At 41.9% G+C, this 25,261-nt stretch overlaps 1 protein-coding gene across 7 annotated transcripts in view; it reads right to left on the reverse strand.

Moving 5' to 3' along the window:
- Positions 1-25,261, reverse strand: part of SEMA5A (semaphorin 5A) — a 505,017-nt gene that overhangs the window by 117,993 nt on the left and 361,763 nt on the right. For all 7 annotated transcript variants that reach the window (XM_017496928.2, XM_037727285.1, XM_017496926.2 and 4 more), the window contains one exon: positions 6,135-6,342. In XM_017496928.2, coding sequence (XP_017352417.1) covers positions 6,135-6,342 — 208 coding nt within the window. The remainder of the gene's footprint in view (positions 1-6,134; positions 6,343-25,261) is intronic.

A 25,261-nucleotide genomic window follows, 5' to 3' on the forward strand; every position in this document is an offset into this window, starting at 1 on the left:
AAAAGAAAAAGAAAACCACCTAAGGTCCAAAGGCTTTCAATCCTTTTGCTACTGTGTATGCCAAATTTTTCTGTAAAGGAATTTTATTTTTTCATGAGAATTTTGCTTCTTTTCAACTTATGAAGTAAATTAGCAGATAAGGGAGAGGCAGAAGGTCTATTTGCTAATTTAAACAAATATTATATTTACTGACCCTTTATTGAGCTGGACATCAGGCTGTGGGCTTCATTGAACCCAGGAACACAGAGGAAGCCCAGCCTGTGGGAGCCCATGTTCCCACAGCTTGAATGAAGCCTATGCTGGCCTACAGGAATCCACAGTCTAGTTTCTGTTCTACAATTAAAAGTTAACTGCACACTCTTTCAATGAATGTTAAATAAAAAAAATAAAGATTGTCTAAGTACTATCGAAAGGGTAGAAAACTCTATGATGTTCAGAAAATATTAGGGTATAGATTCGCCTATGTAATTTAATAACTCATTTGATAAATGCAATACCTAATTTTATACATTAGTGTGTTATTAAGGGACATTCATTCATTCAAAGGGCATTCAATCTAATTTAGGGGTCAGCAAACCACAAAACCTGTGGCCAGATTCATCCTGCCACCTAAACTTTTCCCGAAACACAGAACTGGGGAATGATCCTTGCTGGTTCGGGAATGATCCTTGCTGGTTCTGGAATGATCCAACCACCTGTTCATGTGTGCACAGAGGCCACAGGGCAAGGTGACCTCAGCTTTGACCCCAAGACCCTGTCTGATCCTGGAACATAGGAGGATTCTCAGGAGTTGCTGCAAAACCATTCCTCTCACCTCCCTATGTCCCAGGAAGGCTGTCAGGAGCTTCTCATTGCTTTCCAGGTTCTGATGAGGTATAAGGCTTTCTGCCCCTCACACACCCCCACTAGGGTATAGCTGCAGGCTCTTAAACTGCGTGGCTGCAGCATGAACGGACTCCTGAGAGTACAGTGCCTTAGCTCTCCTGCTGCATTGTCAACTAGCCTGATTGTTTTGTTTTTGACCAGGCTGGAGTACAAGTGGCATGATCTCACCTCTCTGAAATCTCCACCTCCCGAGTTCAAGTGATTCTCTTGCCTCAGCCTCCCAAGCAGCTGTGACTTCAGGCATGTGCTACCACGCCCAGCTAATTTTTGTTATTTTTAATAGAGAAAGGGTTTCCTATGTTAGCCAAGCTGGTCTCGAACTCCTGACCTCAAGTGATCTGCCCACTCTGTCTCCCAAAGTGATGAGATTACTGATATGAGCCACCGCGCCTGGCTGCCCTTTTTGTTTTGATGTCATCCTGTAGGACAAGGGATGTGGCGAGTTGACTCCTTTTCTGCTCTTTCTTTGGCTCAGTAATGAACTGTCTAGATCTAAAAGTGGATCACACTTTTCTCACCAAATACATCAGCCTTGCTTGACCCACACATCTACCCATTCATTATGGTCTGTGGCTGCTTTCACACTGCAAGGGAAGAGCTGAGTGGCTGCAACAGAGACTGGACACCTGTGTAGCCTAGAATAGTTTCTCTCTGGCTCTGGCAAAGAAAGTTTGCCAACCTGCTGATCTACTCAATGCACAGTCCTTAAAATGTCTTTAAAAGTCCACCTCAGGGCTGGGCATGGTGGCCTATGCCTATAATCTCAGCACTTTGGGAGGCTGAGGTGGGCGGATCACTAGGGGTGAGGAGTTTGAGACCTCAGGTGACCAACCTGGCCAACATGGTGAAACCCCATCTCTACTAAAAATACAAAAATTAGCCAGATCTGCTGGAGCACACCTGTAGTCCCAGCTACTCGGGAGGCTGAGGCAGGAGAATTGCTTGAACCCCGAAGGCAGAGGTTGCAGTGAACTATCACACCACTACACTCCAGCCTGGGTAACAATGTCTCAAAAAGAAAAGAAACTAAATTTTAAAAGTCCACATCAGCTGCCTCCCATCACCACATCTCTAAGCTTGCTATTCCTAGCCTTGAAGAGGTACAATCAGTCATACTACTTGGAAGCCTATAATATTTTTTTGTGGGAGAAAATAACAGCCTGATTTCTAGACAAGATGATTAGAGCACAAGTCCTGTGGCTGCTCTTTTCCGCCTGAAGTATGGAGGTGGGAACCCTACAGGGTAGCAGGTTCTGACACCACTTTTGGTGATTACACCAGACGGAAGTCAGTGAGTGGTGCTCTTGGCTGCTCCATCCTGCGCCTTTTTACGGAGACATTTTCCACTTAATTAATTAACTGATTTATTATAGAGATGGGCCTCACCATGGTGCCCAAGCTAGTCTTGAATTCCTGGCCTCAATCAATCCTCCTGCCTCAGCCTCAACAAGTGCTGGGGTTACAGGTGTGAGTCACCACTTCCAGCCTTTCCCCACTTTAAAGACTACATGATGTTACTGGACGGTGAGCCAGGTGTGCGCCATGGCCCTCAGGATGGGGTCAGCTTTCCTGTCTTCCTGTTATACACTGTACTCATATCCGAGCCTTCCTAGATCCCCGAATTCCTCAGGAATCAGTGAATGTGAACTCACTTTATGCAACTTATACACAGATGTGATCAATAAAGCCCAAAATAAAAAAGGATATGCATGAATAGTACAGTTTCTCATGCACTCTAAATCCCCAGAGAGTACCACCAATTCCAATGAGTTAGCTTTATCTTTTGCATGACTTTCTCGCTCTATCTATTAAATGGCCGTGCCAAAAAAAATGCTAACATCAAAATTTTTTGCTCATATTTGAGGTCAAAGTTGACTGAAATATAATTTTGAAACATTGATCTTTGAAAATAACTTTCCAAAGAACAATGCTGTATTCTGATCAGTTGCAGCACATCCGTGATCAGTATAGGCAGGTGCTCTGTCACTACTCCCTACCCCCACCCCTGAGGTCCCAGGATCTCCTTGAGAACAACTAGACAATGGAGACTCATCTTAGAAAACCTTGGAAAAACAGATACAAAACCTCCTTCATGTTTACCTGATCTGACAGCAAGCAGAATGAGGACGAGGCTTACAGGAAGGAGGGGTGAGCATCTCCCATGAGACCTGGCTTCTGCCTGTCCAGGTACTAACCAGCTCCGCCTCTCAGTTGCACATATGGAAAGTGCAATCCAGCATCTCCTCCAGCTGAAATCTGACCACTGAATGGGTGGTCCTCATTGTACCAGGTGTGGCAGAAAGAACCAGTAATACAATCATGGCCATAGGGCAGTCTTGGCTTTGACTCAGGTCTCATGTTGCAGTAGCTATGTGACCTTGAGCAGGACACCAGGTCTCATGTTGCAGTAGCTATGTGACCTTGAGCAGGACACCAAAAATCTGCGTTGCCATTTCCTCATCTGAACAGTGGATATAGTATGCTACTTTACTTTCAGGGTTGACATAGTAATTCCACCAAAATCTCACAAAATCTAGCCCAGTGTCAGATACATAAAATAAATTTGTAAAATTGTAGCAGTTATCATTTATATACATTTTAATAAATGTCATCGTGCATTGTCTTTGAAAAACAGACTCAAGAAAATTAAACATGTAAATGTGATTTTGAAGGAGACAGGTAATTTTGATAAGCTTAGTTTCTCTTTTTAAATACTCAAAGATTCACTTATAAGACCTGTTTTCCAATGATAAATGGCATTACTGAGATTCTATGATGGAAAGTATACTGGTAGAGAAATTAGTATCCAATTCTTACCAATTGTTTTCCTATTCCTATTTAGTGTACTTCTTTAAGCATGTTTCTAGGAGATTAAAATTGCTTTAGTTAAAAAAAAAAAAAAATCGTGACTGGGCACGGTGGCTCACACCTGTAATCCCAGCACTTTGGGAAGCCAAAGTGGGCAAATCATGAGTTTGAGACCAGCCTGGCCAACATGGTGAAACTCCATCTCTACTAACAATACAAAAAAATTAGCTGGCTGTAGTAGCAGGCGCCTGTAACCAGCTACTCAGGAGGCTGAGGCAGGAGAATCACTTCAACCTGGGAGGTGGAGGTTATAGTGAGCCAAGATTATGTCACTGTACTCCAGCCAGGGTGACAGAGTGAGACTTCGTCTCAAAAAAAAATGTATTCTAGCTATGACATCCTGTTGGTCAGACTCCAACTCTGTCACCCACGGAACCAACAGCAACCAGGTAAGAATAATTCCTTCCCTAAGCTAGTTCTGCAGGAAACACAAACCAGAACAAATTTCAAGCACCCAGTGGTTAAATTTAGGAAGCAGGCATATATAAGAATGGCAGTTAATAAATATCACTAGCTGTTGTTAAGGCTCACGGTAGCATTATGATTAGCTGGGAGGTTTCTCGCATTATTCCTCAATGCTCTCTCATTTCAAAGGAGACATTATATTATAGACTTCATTTTCTAGAATCACCTTGAAAGGCATATTGTGGTTACACATAAAAACCTTCCTTCTATCTAATAATACTCACTTTGCAGACTGCTTTAAATTTTGTACTCTATACATTATCCTATTTGATTCTACAGCAGTTCACACATGTTGGGTGAGAAAGTGAATTCTGAAATACTTTTGTGACCTGGATCAAGAAATAGCAACAACGCTGCGGGCCGTGGTGGCTTGTGCCTGTGATACCTGCACTTTGGGAGGCAGAGGCAGGCGGATCACTGGAGGTCAGGAGTTTGAGACAAGCCTAGCCAACACAGTGAAATCCTGTCTCTATTAAAAATACAAACATCGGGCATGGTGATGCCTGTAATTCCAGCTACTTGGGAGGCTGAGGCAGGAGAATCACTCGAACCCTGGAGGGGGAGGCTGCAGTGAGGCACAACAGATTTGCACCATGAACCCCGAATTCTAAGTCCCAAAGCCAGTGTCATTAGGCACCTTGCTTTAAGAGAGAGTGCCCCGTGTGTGGTAGATGTTTGTGAATGACATATAAAAAAGGACTATTTCTACCCCAAATCTCTAATTACACCCTGCTGTAGGGACGGGAATTCAATAAGATACCTAAGAGCATTTAAAATTAAGATTTCCCCAAGGGCAATCTTTTTTCAGGGTCAGAGTGTATACACGATTCTGCACATTGCAGTGCTGGTCACGCGTACGATATATATAGTACTTACCCATTTCCTAAGCACCTGGGCCAACATGTTTCCCAATTAATCTTTAAACCCACCTGTGGTCAGTCGTGGATGTCCCACGGGAGCTAAGACTGGCCCGAGGGTGAGGGAAGATGCGATGACACCCCAGTTTCCTGTGCCTGGGAGGCCTCCCTCCCTACCCTCTTTGCAGCCTCAGGAGAGAAGCAGCACTCTAGGGGAGCTGGTGCCAAGGACAGCGGTGTGGGGGTGTCTCAGAAAGTGGATGCCACTGCAGCAACATCAATTGTTCCTTCTTCTCAAGGGATTATCAGCATAAGAGCTTTTGTCAAGAAGGATGTATGCTATATAATATTTTTATCATGTCTATATTCAAATAAAATACAAGCTTGAGGCTGGGTGTGGTGGCTCAAGCCTGTAGTCCCAGAATGTTGGGAGGCTGAGGTGGGCAGATCATTTTTGAGGTCAGGAGTTCAAAAACTCCAGCCTGGCCAATGTGGTGAAACGCTGTCTCTACAAAAAAGACAAAAATTAGCCAGGTGTCATGACATATGCCTATAGTCCCAGCTACTCGGGAGGCTGAGGTACGAGAATCACTTGAACCTGGGAGCCAGGGGTTGCAATGAGCCAAGATCACACCACTATACTTTAGCCTGGACAAGAGAGTGAGACTCTGCCTCCCCCCAATATATATGTATAGATAGATATAGATGTACACATATGCTTGTGCCGAATTAACCAATTTGCCAGATTAACAGATTAATACAGTCACCAAATACCAGTATTATCACTGAATATTCTAAGGCACTGAACAATTTATTTTAACCCTGACAACTGCTTGCAGATATTATAATGTGGCTCTTCCTCTGAGGAGAACTGGTGGGTTGCTCTCATCACTGTGAATCTATTTTCACAAAAGCTCTGCATCTTAGGCACAGGACTCTCCCAGGCATGAAGGACAGCTCTGAGGCCATTCAGCTTCAGGGTGTCTGAAGCCCCCCAGGCTCTCTCTGGTGGGCCCTTCACACACACACCAGTACATCCTGACTGCAGAGACACCCTACCTGCGTGTACGGTAGAACTGGCACCTCTTCAGGGGGATCTTGACCACGTGCTCCCGCAGGCCCACGAACAGGACGCTCTGGCTGTGCAGGATCTGCAAGCTCCTGATGGATTCCCTCCGCCTCTCGGGGAAGAGCTCAATCTCTTCCAGCAAACAGCTGCTCGAGGTCTGATTCACGGGTGCCCGCACTTTCTTAATGGTGCCGTGATCTACGAAGGCCACAGGATGAGAAGGAAACAAGGTCAGAGGGTGTCACAAACCAATCCCTGGTTAAACAGAGTGCCATGTAGGCAGCCGTGGATCTCCAGCCAGAAAAGCCATCTGAGCATCCTTCAAAAACAGTACACCTGGGCCCCACTGCAGATCAGTTAGGTCAGCTGCACTGATGTGGGGGCTAGGCGCCAGTATCTTTTAAAATGATGCACTCATGTAGCAAATGATGAGGACTAATCATCTATGATTAGACCCTTCCAGTTCCAAGTCTAGGGATGGAGAGCTCAACGTGGCAAGCTTCCTGTCATCCCATGGAGGACATCAGGAGAGAGAGAGACCCTCAAAAGACGATTTTAGATTCTTAGTGTCAGAGGTGCTGACATTGCTGCCCAGCAGGGTGAGGAAAACACAACACCATGGGTGTTGGAAACTGATGTTCGGTGCCGCAAAGAAAAATCTGCACTGAGACAAAGGATCTTTCAGCAACGCAACTTTTGATTCCTGGACTGCAGGAAGGGCACTCTTGCTAGCTATCTTGCCAGAGAGTACAATGAGCAAATGAACAGACATATTTATTCCTTATGCATTTAGGGTTGGTTGTCCTCACTGCTGTGTCTGATCTCCATTGGCTGGAGCCAGACCACACAATCTAAACTACAACCTGATTGGCTGATAACTTGAAACTTTTCTAAAAAGGTAAAAGCACGGGAGAGCAAACAAAGGAAGTCCGAATAAGAAAGGGACATAGAATGTGAGCTGGGACATACCTGTGAGCACGTCCAGCACAGATACCTTGGTTAAAGTACAGGGACATAGAATATACTATGTGCCTGTAATCAAGTCATGTCTAACAGCTACATAGGATATGGCTTAACAAAGAGTTATTAGCACAGTTACGATTTATTCTCTAATAAGAAAGAAACTTTAAAGAAGAACTTTCCTACTTCCCACAATGGTCAGCTTCAAATGTCCAGGACAACAATGATGCCCCCTCCTCCTTCTTGTCCTCCCTCTCCCTCCCTCTCTATCTACAGTGTCTTCTTTCCTTCTAGTGCTTGCTCTGTGGGATGATTTTCTTGGACTCGAGTCCTCTAAACCTTCTTTCCTATGCTTCTGAACATCAATTTCTGATCTGTTCAAGCCCTCTGCACGCCAGGCTTTCTGTTCCCTGGGTGTTTCTGTGCACTTATTTATATGCTTGACCACTAGCACTGCTGGAGGGTGAGCGACCCCTGAACCACGCAGCCTTCCCAGCTATGAGGGGTGCGGAGTAGGGTCTTCTCAGCATGCCAGTGGGAGGGTGGCGGGGACAGCATGGCCAGCACCTCTGTGTAGAGGGGACACACACTTGAAACCCACATTGCCCTCCCAGGTGACCTGTGCTACAGTCCCCAACCCCTTGCTGCCAGCCTGCAAATCTCAGGCATGGAATCCAGCCTTCTGGAAGCCCCTCAGAGATCCATGCAAGTACCTGGAATCATTCTGAAGGTCCTGACTGAATAAAACCTTCCACAATCCTGAGTTTCAAAACATCATAATTCTTATTTTACAAACACAGAAAATGAGTTTAAGATGTTATTCTGGAATCAGAAGTAGTCAAGAATCTTTGACTTCAAGGCCTCCTATCAAGCAATTAATTGCAAAAGACCTTGGATAGAAAATACTTTCCATTTTTCTCTTTCTATCAAAGTCTCATGGAGTCTATTTGTGTTTTAAAAAATACATACGCAGACATGTATTAGTCTGAATTTACTTTATATCTGAAACATCTCCAGTGAACATTTTCTGATTAGGAACTGGCTGAATAATCACGTATACAGTATTGGCAAACAATTGCTTGCTTTTCTTTTAAGCTAACTGATTAAATATGTTACTTTTGGAAAAGATAAAGCATACACTGAAGTATACTACATGCTGAGAAGATTTTTAAATGATCTTGGAGGAAAGAGTATGTATTTGTGCTTATATAAAAGGTTAAGGGCAAAAAAGAGAGAGAAGGAGAGAGAGAAAAGAAAGAGACAGCTGTGGCATAGACAGACAAGCATTTTCCCACATTCACAGTTCACAGATGTGAGCATGCAAGAAAAAATGTATGACTTAATTCTATAATTCAAATTAATTTTGACTTGGAGATCACAGTTCACAAGCTTGTTAAAAAATTCAACCTCAGCGATTCTTAGGTCTCTCTGCCTGTGGTAGAGCGAAGGATCAGTAAACTGACACAACACTGAGGAACTAACAGGAACAAGATGGGGCTTCAGGGAAGGTGACTTCAGCACAAATGTGTCGCCACAGGACTCTGCAAGGAGGTCCCTATGAGGCACCAGCAGAGGGAGGTGCCTGCCTTCCTATGGAGCTGCGATGGGCATGGTGCCTGTGGCTGCCTTTGGGACATCATTGCAGCAAGTGACATCACCTGAGCCATAGGTTAAGAGGGAGGCAGGGGCAGCAGGGCTCCTGGGAAAGCTTATGTGAGAGACCCCTGGGTGAAACAGGAGCTTCCACAGAAGTTCAGGGGTGAGGCGGGCTGCCTAGAGTGGGAGAGCCAGCTGGAGAATCACTGTGCTGTGACCACTGTCACCCTATATGTTCACCAGCCTAGCGTGGCATAGGAAACAGAGTTTACAGAACTGTAGGCTATCCGAGAGTTTTGCAAAGACTCCATGCTATTTATTGTTTATCTCATCGATGATTATAAATCTGAGAAACCTGCCCAAATGAACAAGAGTCTAAATGTCAATATGCTCCTAGGTATTTCAAATTCTTAAGCAATTGTGGAAAGTATCAACTTTTTAAATATCTGTGATAATTTGACTTAAAAGAATGAGCCATCATCAATCATAAAGTTTCACTGCATATTTCTGTATACCCTGTGTCTGATTTTCCAGCTGGTGGGAACTAACAAAACTATAGGGTTTAGCATTTTAGAGCAAAGTGCTGAGTGGGCTTGCATGCTGGTCCACAATGCATGACCTTGCTGTCTCCTTCACTCCCTGGAGCATCTGGTTATGTGATGAGTCCCCTCCACAGTTCCCCCTTCCCTCTGCATCGGGGTCAGCACATAGGGACCCTTCCTGTCTCCTTGAAGCTCTTCCTCCCCTGCCTGTGTCCTGCCCTTGCTCTGAAATCCTGCATGCTCTCATCTGTTGTCACAGCCTTCTCCTCCCCTGTCCTCATGATCACACCTGGGTCTGTCTTCAAAGCTGGGATCTTACTGCTGAATGTTGACTCTGTATCTGCAACTAAACCTCTAGGGACTGGAGACATCAGAAACTTGACAGGCCTACCTGACTCTCCATGTGGCCTACCAGCATGTCCCACCTCCTGTGACCTTGTCTAAGGGTCAGCAGCACCATAATCCCAGTGCCAATGATGGCATCTCTCCTTCCCTGTCACCCACAGCTCACCTAGTTCTCATCCACCCGCCCCTGCCATCCCGCACTCCTGCAGCTTCCTCTAGACCTCTCTCACCCGCATCTCCCCAGCACACTCACTCTGCTTTCCCCACTGCATCTAGAATCAGCCTCAGGGCATGCACTTGGTGGCCCCATGCTCCTGCCTCCACCCTCGTTTGTGCCTCTCTGAGCTCTGCCACCAGCCACCAGGAAGCACTTGCAGCGCAAGAGCCTGTGATGGTGCCACACTCTGGACATGCAGCTCCTGTGCCTGAGGTGACAAATGACACTGTCATTTTCTTTCAGTGGCAGAAAGATGGAGACTGCCCTATAAAAGAGACACTCCCAAAACCCCACAGATTTCTGGTGGCATGTGTCTGTAGTCCCAGCTACTTGGGAGGCTAAGGCAGGAGAATCACTTGAACCCGGGAGTGAGCTGAGATTGCACCACTGTACTCTAGCCTGGCAACAGAGCAAGACTCAGTCTCAAAAAGAAAAAAAAAAAGGAAGAAAGAAAGAAACCCACAGATTTCTATTTTATAAGGGAGGACAACAGCAGGAGCCTAATGGATCTTATAAAGCTATTCGTATTTGGTTGCTGTTTTTACTTTACAATATTTACCATGGTTTTAGTTACTAACTTACTTGTTTTGTGGTTTCTACACTTGATCTTAAGCTCCATGAGGACATAAACTATTTCAGTTATAACCTGTGAGGTATGCAGAGTGGCTGCTATTAGGGCCAGTAGAGATTTGATGCTCCATAAATATACACTGGAGAAAGACTGAACAAATGAATGAGGGAAGGAAGGAAGTGTGGCCAGCCTGGAATGAGAATGTCATTATTCCTCCCATACTCACTAAAGAGTGCTGATTGATATTTTTCCCATTATGATCTCTAACAAGAGTTATGATATTAGTCAGCGTGAAGGTGAAACAACAAACATGAACTTCACCAACATGGAAAGATTTCAACACAAGGTGCCATGAACCAAATATGAATAAAGAAAATTATTATAGTTCATTTCATCCAAGAAAATATTAACTCTGAAAATTTGCCACAGGAAATAAAGCCACACAAATCTTCTATACACCTGAAATTTGATACCCCAAAGTTATCTGCATGAAAAAAATGTGTCAGAAATATGTACAACCTACTTAATCATTAAGATTCACAGTTCAACCAAGTAAAAAAGTGGGCATTTCCTGTCCATTGCAGCTCCCCTTCCCAAGGAGAGAGGCAAATGTGATGTGGAGCTGCAGACTCAGTGCTGACCAGAGGACGCTCAGAATGGACATTGCTTTGGTGAAAATTCTCATAGTATTTGCCATTTTGTGAAGATATCCACTACTCATTATGCTATGGACACAATTCCGAGTGTCCTGTATTTATGGTTTAGCTCTCAAATGAAAAACTATAGATACTTATCATGAAAAGGACAGAACTATTTCAAGACTTTAAATATTAATTAAAGCTGATCCAGCTGTTATTCAAGAGATATCAATACTTGTAACCACATTAAAATATCATTAAATATTATGCTGCACTACATATTTGTCTCATCTTGGTAGAAGAGTAAGCATGTTACATTCTAGGGTTATCAGATTAAATACCCATTTAAATTTGAATTTCAGATAAACATGAATAATTTTTTAGTATTAGTATGTCCTATTCAATATTATTCATGGTTTGTCTGAAATCCCAATATAAGTGGGCAGCCAGTATTTGTATTTGCTATATGTGGCAGCCCTATTACATCACATATCCTTTGATCATCTTGGCAAGCTAGTGAAGGTATATTGAATATATGTAGCAACATACTTCTACTTTATAGATGAGGATATTGAGTTTTAGAAAACAGAACTGACATATATATTCTATGAACTGGTTAGACATGAAATGCCTTTTTGCTTCAATGTTGATGAATGAAATAAAGGATGATAACAATGTTCTCCAAAGTGAATACTAATTATAAAGTTATTGCTGAGGATACAGACCAAAACAGAGGAAGAGGTAGCTGTGCTTTGATTCCATTGTCTTTTTTTCCATGCTGTCTTCTAGAAGTCATATAACTTAACCAACTGGAGGGCAACAAGAAGAAATTCAGCATTCGAACGAATGCTGGAGAAAAAGCTCCACATCACTAATCATCAGAGAAATGCAACTCAAAACCGGAATGAGATACCATCTCACGCCAGTCAGAATCATGATTATTAAACAGTCCAGAAACAACAGATGCTAGACAGATGCACACATGTGTTTATTGCAGCACTATTCATAATAGCAAAGACTTGGAACCAATCCTAATGCCCATCATTGATAGACTAGGTAAAGAAAATGTGATACATATACACCATGAAATACTATGCAGCCATGAAAAAGGATGAGTTCATGTTCTTCGCCGGGACATGGATAAAGCTAGAAATCAGCATTCTCAGCAAACAAACACAAGAACAGAAAACCATACACTGCATGTTCTCACTCATAAATGGGAGTTGAACATTGAAAACTCATGGACATAGGGAGAAGTATAATACCCACCTGGGCCTGTTGTGGGGAGAGGGGGAGGGGAGGGAACTTGGAGGACAGGTCAGTAGATGCAGCAAACCACTATGGCACAAGTATACCTATGTAACAAACCTTCATGTTCTGCATGTGTATCCTGTTTTTTGTTTGTTTGTATTTTTTTAGAAGAAATAAAGAAATAAAGGTCACCCTTCTGCTGGAAGCCTCCATTGGAAGCCTCTGTCTGCCATCTGTCTCAAGGACAAGCAGAGGTGCAACTGTGTCAGAGGGCAATGTGTTCTCCTGGCCTCAACGCCCCCCTCCCTCCCTACATACAAGGTGGACTCAGGCATCCTCAGAGAAACAGTGAAGGACAGTCCCTGCTCCTTTAAGCCATTTGTTTAAAGAGAGTAACATGCAATGAAAAGTTCAAATAACTATAGATGAGTACAAGTTGTGTGTACCCTTAAATGCTGGTATTTCTGAGAACAAGACAAAAGGATGATTGCCTAAAGACACAAGGACCGTGTAACATGCTCTCACTAGACCAGCCCTCATGGCATGCCTGCCAAGGAGAAGAAGAGGACTCTCCTGGAAACAGATCACCACATTGTAGGTCGAAACAATTCTTAATATTGTTTTTGGCTGGTGACCAATGCAGTCAAAGAAGACCAGGAGTAAATCTGATAGCAGGCAGAAAGTGCAGAGGTAAACCTGGAGTACCATAATGATAGAGCTGGTCCCTAACCTCTACACTCTGAGCCATTAGGAAAATGACCAGAAGAAAAAGAAAAGGTCATAAATGAAACTAGTTTTCAAAGGTCAAGTTTGTGCATTGTCACATAAAACAGCAGTAAATTCCATTTAAAACATGACTACCAGGGAAGAAATATGTACACAATGCTTATCAAAAGACAGAAGTGTAACTGGAAAAGGACAAAAAGAAATTGCCCCCAAAGAATTCTGCCCACAAGAAATGACCCATGAAACACAGAGTTCTGTATTACCAATCTCTATCACACAGGAAAACATTCATGTCCTGGAACAAATGAGTTACTAAGTACACTATGGGAAGAGTAACCGAAAAGAAAAATGTGTTTTTAGCAGGGAATGTTTTTTTTTTAACGGAAGTCTGAATGGAACGGTGCTCTCAGAGCAGAGTGTGGCAGTAAGTAAAGCCGCCAGGACAAATTCCTAGTGCATTTCATGAGAACACAGTGACCCGAATGTGGGACCTGGGAAAGTGGCAGCAGTGATTAAGGCCCCCACAAAACCCTGGAGCACTGAGGTTCACAAAGTAGGGACCAAAAGGGTTTATCTAGAACAGCAGTGTCCAATTGAGATATATCAGAATCCACAAAAGTAATTTAAAATTTCTCTAGATGCCACATTTAAAAGGAAAAAAGGAAACAGATGAATAAATTTTAATTACATATTTTACTTAATCCAATGTTTCCAAAAATGATAGTATGTGATATGTCATATATAATCAATATAAAATATTTGGCTTTTTTATACTAAGTGAAACCCTAGTGTATTTTATACTTACAGTCCATTTCAATTCATACTAACCACATTTCTGCAGGCCAGGGACACATTTCAGGAGCTGTAGCTAACACAGTGGACCACCTGAGGATGTACAGGAGTGTCCTGGTGCTGCTCTGGAGAGCCAGATACCCAGACCTTGCCTATACACAAATGAGAAACAAGTCCAAACCCAGAACATCATGAGCTTCAGTTTTCTGCATTTCACATCTTGTAGCTTGCCCTATTTTCTTAATATCGAGGTCTTTCTCTATAAGTGTTGAAAAATCCCTGCATCAGACCAACTGCCTCCTCTTTCAAGTAAGACGATGGAGGCCCATCAAGGTGAAGTAACAGTGGACAGCTACACAGCCAGTGAATGCAGCAATGAGGATGAAACCTGGTCTCTAACTTATTACCTGGACACGTGGTACCACCTTCTGGCACCCAGCTCACAGGCAGTGGCAGATGCCCTGTGGGGGTGAATGCCATTATTGCTAATTCATTTCAGAACCTTACTGATGGACAGAAAGCAATCATGACAATTAGAGGAAGTTATTTCTGTTTTTCATCTGCTTGCTTAGCAGAGTTTTTATCTACCTAGAGGTCAAGGTAGTCCTTACTTTTCTTTGGAGTGTAGCTTCTGTATCACTTTTATGAATAACCCTGACTGACCTCCCAAGCACAAACACTGTGGCCAACATTATTTTCCATCATCCAGAGCCTGAATAATTCACATATTAAAGTCAGTGCAAATCATGGGGTTGGGAGAAATCAGATATATTTATCCCTAAATTATGCTAACAAGGAAAAACAAGCACAGGTATATAGCATGATGTCCAAAGAGACAATGACTGGTTTTGGTCATCTGTAGATGTGAACCATCTTTCATCATTGTATTTTCAAAGTTAAACCTTTAAACAGTCAAAGATATGATGGATGTTAAGTCTGGAGGGGACCTACAACAGTATTTTAAATTGTGCTGTTGAGAAAAGCAAGGTCCAGAAATGTTAGGTGATTTCCAAAGGTCAGAATACTGGGCCAGAGTTTAGGTCCTGTTCATATGGATCAAGAGCTGGTTTCTAAATTTTTGAAAGGTATTTTTGTTTCAAAAGTATGAAAAGAGGGATATGCAATCACTATAATGGTGCCTCAGTAATAATACCGTTTGTGAGTTACTAAAAAATGAGGTGAACGGATGAAACGGCAGATTAAATAGTCGTTATTATTCCAGGGGAAGATGCAGCTATGATTTATATACATGTGCTTATCTTATACCACTGACTACACAGAAAACTGGTGTTTAAGGGATACCAAGCCTAGGGCAGCTCTGACTTCTCTATCAGGCTTCAAGCTCCCATTTCTATGAGCTCATGAAGCACACAGGAGAAGAGACTGATGAAAAGAAACATTCCATTGCAGTTTTATTTTAAAAAAGAATTTAAATGACAAAGAATTAGTTTATACATTAAAATTGACAATAAAAATAAGCCCCTTAAATCGCTATTTGCTATATATAATGTAGACTCTCATGTGTATAATTCAATTATTAGTGATTAAAAATTAACCGGATTTTTGGCTCTGGGGGCAAATAGCTGATATTTTTTAACTTTCAATGTCCAAGTAGCTATCATGAATTTTGTGATTTGAACAAGATTCAATTTTGCATCTTCAGAGTACTGGTTAATTTAAATAAATACAAGTGCAACAATCTATCATTTGTTATGCAAATATGCCTTATACCAAGATAGAGATTGTTACGAGCTGAACTATGCCCACCCAAAAGTCATATGTTTAAGTCCTAGCCCTCAAGACCTCAGAATGTGACTGTATTCGAAGATAGGCCCTCTAATGTAAAATGTGATCATTAGCATAAGACCCTCATCCAATATGAGTAAGGTCCTCATAAAAAGAGAAGGTTAGGATACAGGCACAGAAGTGAGATCATGGAATGACAAAGAGAAAAGGTGGCCATCTGCAAGCCAAGAGGAGAGGCCTCAGGAGAAACCAAACCCGCTGACAACTTGACATTGCACTTCCAGCCTCCAGGGCTGAGAAATAAGTTTCTGTTGTTTAAGCTGCCCAGTACCATAGTACTTTGTTATAGCAGTCCCAGCAATATTGCATTATATAATAATTATATATTACTTATATAACATAATGCATATTTATAATATAAATATTTGTATATTTCTATATTTATAAATATATATAGAATATATATATATATACATATATATATATATATATATAAAAATATGCCAAGAGTGGGAAATAGAAATAATAGATTTTGGCATGCAGATAAACTGTTAAGAGCAATTTAAAAACTAGATTATAAACATTTTTCTGCTTTCCTCTAAAATAGTGATTCAAATTCTAATATGGAAGCATTATAAATTATATATTCATTTCAATCTTTTTAACCTTGTACTATAACCTTGTACTCATATTAGAACAGCCTATGATTTTGAAACATTTTCATTTATTTCACACAACCACCTATATATGTAGTTCTGATCTAGAAAAGTGGCAGGGAATTACATGGAACATGGAACATTTTGCAAAATCAATGCACTTGATAAATATGATGTAATAATTCGTATGGTTGGTGCTATCACTCAAAACCTTTATGCTAATGCCTCTGGTGATTTTGGGGGATATCACAGAAATCTAAAGGGGCGTTCAAGAATTAACTTTCAAGTAACTAAAGAAAAGGTCTCGGCTTATAATAAATTTCTCATTGAAGGCTTTCTAGAATTTTAGTTCCATCAACATTTGAAAAATTTATGAAAATAAATCTTTTTAAGGAAGAAAGTAAAGTGGGAAACAAGGAAAGATGGAGAGAGAAGGGAAAGCAAGCACAGTGAACCTAACATAACATTTACTATCACAGTGAGTCAACACTGTGCACTTGCCCATATGTATGTATGATTAGATAGCCTTCTACAATGAATGCATGAACAATGAAAAACTTAATGCTTAAACAGTATTTACATGAAAGTCCCTGTGTCTCACGTGTATAATGGCTTAAATCCTGATACACCTGAGAGCACCGAGCAATCAAAAAGACTCAAAGAAATTATTTTGTCTCAAGAACAGCAGCCCAAATCACTTCCAAAACAGAAGATAAATATATATTTTCTCTAAGGTGCAATAAAAAACTTGAAGGGTAGAACTGTAATATATCTGATATATGTAAAAATTCTTATTTTGTGTGAAAAGAAAAAAGTCATACCCACAAAGAAAGGAAAAATAGTTGAAGAAAATGTAACATAAAAATAAAGAGCTTAGTGCAAAGCATTGAACGGTTAAATCTATTATCGGAATTCCATTCTCTTTCCATTAATTCTGTAACTTTTGTTATACTTTATTTTTTATTATTCAACCTTCAGTGTGCCAAATCCACTAGAGGAATGAAACCTGTGAAGGGGACAAGTGGAACCCCTGAGAGTGGTCACTTGGGACAAGACTGGAGATTCATGAGGACACAGAGGTCACTAACCTAGGAAGCTAAATCAGTTTATTTCCAGTTGTGCATTTGGATTCTATTTGATTCTCTGCCACCATATCCAAGAGGCATTTCTAGTGCTTGGCTCATTGACCCAGGGTCACTGCAGAGTAAAAGAAAAGCTTTTGTATTTGTATGTGTTACCATACCAAGCATTATCACGGAGGTGATGATGAAACACCCGCTTCCACTCACTGGGCAACTCATCACCATGGCAACAGATCATTATATAAAGTTCATCAATTCAGCTGGTCATTATCTCAAAGCAGCAGACAGCTAATATGTTAAGGAAAGTTCTTTCTCTTTACTTGTAAATGAGCAACTGAATTAAATTGGTCTTGGCACTGGGAGCTGAACAGTACATTTATACAGCAAAGGGGAATTCAAAAGAGAAGAAAACAGGTCTTCTTGGCTGATGTATGCTTGAAAAGGAGATTTTAATTCACTCAGTTATCAGATTCAACTAATGGCTTATTTTTTCCTGAAAAGGATAGCCAGTCAGTTTAAACTTCCCTGGTCATAAATTAAATGCAAAATTTTGAAATCACAAAGTATTATTATTGTAAACCATATTCCCATATCCTGACTCTCGGCATGCAAGTTCCAGAGAGTCAGCACTAAGACATGCAGCCTGCCTTGTTCACCGTGACCCTGTTGGTTTCCAGAGCAAAGCCCGGCACACAGTAGGTGCTCAAGCAGAGACATGTTCAGCCTGTGGCCTCTGGGGCCCAATAGCCCAGGGTAAATTCAGGCTCTCACAGTCACCGGCCATGTGACCAAGCACAAGTCACTCACATCTCTGTGCCTGTTTCTCCCCGGTGCCCAGTTCACAGGGTTGGGGGTCACTATGTGAGTTCAACTGTGTGTTTGTTTGGATGGTACCTGACACACAGGATACATCATACAGGAGTTTGCTGGTATGCTTTTCTTGTTAATGTTTAGCTTGTAAATGGTAAGTCCTATTTGGGTTTTGTCTAAAACCAGCAAGATCCCTGCCTCCACCACTACTCACTGTACATAAGCCAGAAGGAGAAATGACATCTCTGTTACAGCTGCTTTGACTGCCTTGCTGAACAAAACCTCAAAAGCTCCTTTCAGTACTCTAAATCATAAGCCACTGCTTATAGGAAATTTACCACTGTGTTTCCTGTGAATAAAAACCATATTACTTTGAAAACAAGAGTGCAATTAATAGAGTCCTCTGGGTATCCTTTCTAAACTCTCATCTAACCCACAGCTTAAATAGAACTCCAATCATTCTGTTAAGGAAGCAATTCAAGTTTCTAAAAGGAAATTACTTGCCTTAGATTTATTGTATCTAAATTACAAAACAACCACCCCGTTGGTAAGGTTGGCAGCCCTTCTCTGACAGTCACCAGGCAAGTATCCAGAGTCTAAATTACCCTCTAGCCCCCAGTGGTGAAATTTATACTGTGTCTGGTCCCATTAGTTGTCAATTGAGATGGTTGAGAAAAATCTATGCTAAGCACTTTTGCAGTTTTGAAACATTAATTCCAAAGGAAAAAAAGAGAACTCTCTTACACAGTAGAGTAAGAAAATTATTTTGTCATTTTTCTCAGTGGCTACATTACACCAATTACGACTAGTGCCTGATGTTCCAAGCTGTTTGTTAGCTCTTTATGAGCTTTCTTTAGGCCTTGTCTTACCCATTTCTATGGTTTCAAAGAAAAGCCAAGGCTCCTATTACTGACCCAAACCTTCCTCTCTGACTTCAAGGAAGGCTTTCCAACCGAGTCCTAGGCAGACCACATGTAGCTAGAACTCAGTATACCACAAACTGTAAACTCAGTGTCTCCCCTTTGGATCAAATCTGTCCATGCACCTGAAATCCTGAATCCATTGGCTAGGGTGAAATATTCAATCTGACTGTCCTACCATTCAGCTTCATCTCCTATCTCTTCACCCATAACTGTAGCTCATGTCAATGTCTCCCTCTTTCCAGAATAACCCAGGACTTTCTAGATCTGCATGCTTTGCACATTCTGTGCCCTCTCCACCAGGCAGCCATCTCCCCATCTCCTAAAAGCCAGCTCCCGAGCCTCTGCTTTGGGTGGAGGGGGAAACTTTTCTCACCTCCCAGGCCAGCTCAATGCTCCCAAAGTCTGTGTGCTCATGGAAGGTATTCTTTTTTTAATTAAGATAGTGCACTGGGTCAACCCAAAAAATAAATGTCCACCTTTCATGGGACATGAGCTTTCCTTGATGTGATGTGCTAAGTCTTATCCTTATTCATCACATCTTCACGCTCTCAGGATAGGGTAGGCCATCAACTGGGGCTTAGTGAATGAACATATGAGGGTTTCACAATTCTAGAATTATGCCTCAGAAGTCAATCTCTAAGCTCACGGTGGAAACGTATCTTTCAAATTTCCTGGTTATTGCCAAGAAGTAGCAATAACCATGTCGAAACAATTCTGTGGGTGTCCAGAGCACACAGGTCTCCCCTAACATTTTATGCACCGCTCTACACTAAAAGTAACCCAAGAGGTGAGACATTGAAGTGAGGTGGGGTGAAGCAGGGATCTGAAGAGGGAGGTGTGCCAGGAGGAGAGCCCTAAGTCCCGCAGGGTGGATCCCAAGCTTTATGACTGGAGAAGCTACTGAGGGAGAAGGCGAGATGGACCTTTCAGGTGCAGCCCTAAAGACTGTGATTTGGGATGTCTGCTGTGGGTCTGGGGACCATCATCAATCATTAACAAACATTCTAGGTGACTCTAACTCAAAGGATGATCCTTTGACCAATAATAAGGGACGGTTTTTAGTCCACGTCACCAGATGCCAACAGGGAGGTCAGTGAATTAAGAACTCTGAGTCTTGACTATTCCTTAACTTCCAGAAGGCCTCATGTAAAGTGCATAGCATGGTGCCAGGGTAAAGGGAAGCACTTTCTATGTCTTCGTCATTGTTACCAAAGGTTTTTCTGATGTTTGGACACTGGGCTCAATGTCCACTGATTTCCTTGACCTAAGAGAATGTGTTACCTGAAGGGAATTATTTTTATCTGTCAGTGTTCTGACTGGGAGGTGTGAGCCACAGCAAACGTTGCATATGAATTAACAAGTCAGGAGTGACAATGCCCCCTATCTTCTAGCTTATGTATAAACAAGGTCTGTGCATTCTGAGGGCTTTCAAACGCTTTGGTGTCCTACCTGCCATGCCCAGCCTGGCAAGGCAGAGCAGCCTCATGGATGAGTTACTTCATCCATCACAAACATGGATGACTCATTTGCAAGAAATGTGGAAAGAAAAATAAATGTAAAACTTTGGTACACAATACAATTCTTGACTTTTGTGAACTCACTTTGAAGTAGATACCCATGCATGTCCCTAGGACTTTGTGCCGTACTCCACCCCTCAACGTGTACATGTTATAGGAACCTACTTTTAGATATAAACATATTAAAATAAGTCACTATTAAAAAATAAAAGACAGGGTACACATATTGAAATAGACTGAATGTGCTTCCCACCCCCAGATTTAGAGGTTGAAATCCTAACTCCCAATGTGCTGATATTGGGAGGTAGGGGCCTTTGGGAAGTGATTAGGTCATGAGGGTAGAGCCCTCATGAATGGAACTGGTGCCCTTATAAAATAGGTCCCAGAGCCCTGCCTTCTCTCTTCTCCCCTGTGAGGACACAGGGAAAGGTGGCTACTCACAATGCAGAAAAGGGTCCTCATGAGAACCCGAGCATGCTGGCATCCTGCTGTCACAGCTTTTGATCCCTCCGCAATATGAGAAATACATTTCTGTTGTTTCTAAGCCACCCAGTCTATAGTAGTTTTTTTATAGCAGCCAGGACTAAGACAAGCCTATAATAAAGGAGACCCTATCATTCACCAACAGTCCTACTGGGGAATGTCCAGACATTCTTTGGGTGGTGCTCTGTACACAGCTTGATGTGGAGCCTACACCCTCCTCCTTCCTCACCCCCAGATCTACATATTGGTTGGATCAAGAGAGCTGAAAGAAGAAGGGGCTCCACATGGGATAGGGGTTGGAATTCCTCTGCTATCCTCCTACAAGAAACAGAAAAAGTGAAAGAAAAGGGGTGAGAGTAAAAAACTAGATGGCGGCAAAAAGATGCCAGCGCCTCCATCAATCCTTCCTTGTGACCACAGGTCTTCCATGTTTTCAACTCATACAATTCTGTACTTTTTTTCTTTTAAAACACAATTTCGGGAAGGGGTTGAGTTGCCGTTTGACAGTGAGATATTCATTCACCATGAATATCGACAGGACTTGGTGAGCATAAGCCCAGGGATTGGTAACGGAAATAATGAAGAGGGCTATGGACTTCCTAGGCAGGCATTGAGAGTCTGAAATAAGAAAGCAAAGAGCAAACATCTGGAGGGCAGGACAGGCCCAGCTGGCATATGAGGGGTAGGAGTGACACGTTTTCTTAAACGTTAATTTGGAGAAAAAGTAGTTTTAAGTTGGGACTCACAGTTGACATGACAAGCTGAAAGATTCAGCCATGAATATGCCCCACACCCGTGACACAGAGTCCGGGGCCCTCAGCTCTCCGGCTGCCATCGACTTCTCAGTGAGGGTCCCCAAATCTTTCCATGGTGTGGATTTATTTATGATCGATGAGGAATCCTAGCCCAATTCTTACTGGGCAGCAGGAAAGTTATGAGTCTTAACCAATTCACTGCTTTCTCTAACTGAGCTGTAGGTGGCTGAGAGGCAGCCTGGTCCCAACACTAGCTATATGTCCTCTAAACAAACACATAGGCTGTGGCAAGGGTTCCATCAGACAGCAGGAGTCAGAAGACCTGGAGGATGAGAGGTCAGTTCCTGGAGATGGGTGGGAAGGGGTGGGCACCAGCCACAGGGCACAGAAATGACTATGTTTCTGAGATAAGGATATGTCACAGGACACAACACAAAGCTCAGACACCAGAGCAAAGAACTGATCACCTAAGAAGGTGTCAAAGGCCCGGTCACTCAAACTGGGTGAAAGGTCAGAGCTGAGCCCGGACAAAGGAGCTTGGGCCCTTGAGCTCCTGGCATGCCCTGACTCAAGGCCGGAAAACTCCAGAATCTGGGGAACTAGAAGTACAGGTTAAGGGATCCCAGCTGTACAATTTAGAGGGTCCCAAAGACAAGCTGTCAGGTGAATCACCACAGGTCAGCAACTCAATAAAGCCCCAGACAACTGGCTCTTATCCTATCCATGCACAGAGAAATGAATGCTGCCTAGAGATATTAAAAAATGCCAATACTGTGTAATCAATATGATGTCTAATTGGAGGAAAATTACATTTAACTCAAAGAGTAGCAGTTCCTTGTGAAGATTGCCATTTAAAGGCAATTCACCACGGACAAATCAAGGCATTTATGATTGAAACTATTTTTTCACTTTGAATCAGTGTTCTTCTGCTAAGGACAAGGTCAGATTTTTTAAAGTAATCAAATGATCATATCATTGAAGGCCTAAAGGAAGCTTCTACCCTGATAATTAATCTTGGAGATCACTTTCAATACTAAAAATAATGTATATGTATGTGTATATATATATATATATATATATATACACACACACACACACACACACATATATATTTATATATTTACCAAAATTTCTTAATCATATTAGGGCATTCAGACAATTAATTACTACGTTTATCATTGTCAAAAATACATAAAAACTGAAGCCTACAAAAACCTCTAAACTGTTCTGGGGGTGTGGAAATCAATTCTACCTGGCATAACTCAAGCTCACTTTAAAGGATTTTTTCCTAATTTCAGACAACAATGCTCAATATTTTAGTTATACACGAGAACAATTCATAACACATATTTTCTAGTTACAAGAAAGAAATCTTTAGTTTCTTAAGCAAATTTTCCTTTCCTTTCTCTCAACTCAATTTTAATTCCTCAAAGAAAAATATAATGTATTTAACCAAATTCACTATACTCAGTTGAAACACATTGGTTAGAATAAAATTAGGTAGCAAGAAATGCCCTTCTAAACAATGCTTTAACCTCAAAATGGTTTAAAACTTTCAAACATAGCTGAGCTATAGCAGTCTTCAAAATCCAGAATGTGGTGATAAGTATTCTCTTGGTCAGAAACTTATTCAACATGTGTTGATTGTTCTTAAATGGGAAAACAAAATCAAAAGCTCTTTACTGCTGTTTTCATACTGTGCCTGCTTTGGTATTAGCCAAAATACTGAAATGGCGCTGGTGAGGATCTGAAGGAAGTATGAATGCATACAGGGACTGATGGCTCCCTGCTTTCCCGTAACTCGTTCTTTCAGCATTTATTTTGCATCTACTACAGTCAGACAATTCCAAACAGGGAATGTTGTTTTCTTCATGCTGTTTACTTCCTTTGGCCTAGAAGAATAATGGGCTACATAATTATAATTTCAGGTATTCTCAACTTCAGGGCATCTTTAGTCCATTCAGGCTGCTATAACAAAATATCATAGATTGGGGGGGTTATGAACAATAGAGATTTATATCTCATAGTTCTAAAGCCTTGGAAGTCCAAAGCCAGGGTGTCTGCAGATTTGGTGTCTGATCACAGCCAGTTCCTCACAGATGGCACCTTCATTCTGTGTCTCACATGGTGGAAGAGGTGAGGATCTCTTTGAGATCTCTTCTATTAGGGCACTAGTCCCATTCATGAGGAATCCATCCTCATGACCTAATCACCTCCTAAAGGCTCCACCTCCAGATACCCTCACACTGGGGATTAGATTTCAGCTTGCTTTCAATCTGGAGAGGCGCAAGCACTGGGACCACTGCAAGAGGACTGGTTAGGTACAGGCTGCTTTGATTCTTCATACCAGATCTCATTAACAAATTTGCATGTCCTCAGCTTCTCCAAGAAAATGCTGATCTGATGGGTAAGACAGGATCATGAAGGAACAGCACTGTCCCTAGGGACACAGCTCAAAACATCATTCCTTTCTTAAGATTATGATAATTCTGTTTAATCACCCAAAAATACCATACTTAAGAAGCAGAGTGTTGGACTTCTCTAAGTTCCAAAAAGGAAAGAGAAATGAAAATATCAGAAACTAAACATAATTGAACAGATTTTTAGGCTGTGTTTTGAAACAATCAAAAGTAATTCTGATGTTGACATCTCTGTAAGTGACAAACCCTGTTCTCCCCATGCCTGGGACAAGTATGCAGTTAGACTTGGGTACTGCCAATAATTGCACCACTGTAAATTACAGCTCAATCCAGACATCCTGGTGGAAGGAAATGCCCTAAGTATTAATTTGCTGGGAGACTTGAGGTGAGTTTGTTTCCACTAATGACTTTCAGGTGGGAACTGCAATATTCACAGCTACACCTTACTTCCTACTCCTAACCCTCTCTTACTCCCAGATAAGTGAAATCTCTTCCTTCCATTCCTTAAGGGGTCTTGGCACCCTCATCTTCTCTGCAAAGACTTTTGTGAAAGTATGTGATGATGTGCCTTTCCTTCCAGTCATTCTGCTGTGTAACTCCTGGAGGAAAATTCGTCTGTAACACCACTGTTATCGCTACTTTATCATGCACTGGAGGATGCACCTATATCTTTGATGTCCTTCAGAATGCACTGCTGTCTGTTTTAGAATTAATTACAGAGGTCAAGGCCTAAATGTACTTAGTAATGGCTGGTCATCATTGCCAGGCAGGGGCCATCTATACAAGTTAACAAGGATGACAGGATGTGCTTAGGTCGAGAATAAAATCATCACACACTCAAAACCAAGGCAGATAAAACAATCCTACAAGGAATTTGACTGCTATAATTAGATGTGGTTCTACTTTGCACCAGGAAATACAGCCCAAGCAACCTCATTCCTTCAGAAAGTCTCTGCTACCGTGTTCTTTATGTCAGACTACATCATAATAGGAAGCTTCACTCGGCAGACCTTTCAAGGGTTAAGAGACGACAGCTCTGTGGTGATGGGAGCATGGAGTCAGAGAGCTCTCCTTGAGCAAAGATTCC

Source organism: Cebus imitator, unplaced genomic scaffold, assembly GCF_001604975.1.
Source record: "Cebus imitator isolate Cc_AM_T3 unplaced genomic scaffold, Cebus_imitator-1.0 Scaffold226, whole genome shotgun sequence".
Classification (NCBI taxonomy): domain Eukaryota; kingdom Metazoa; phylum Chordata; class Mammalia; order Primates; family Cebidae; genus Cebus; species Cebus imitator.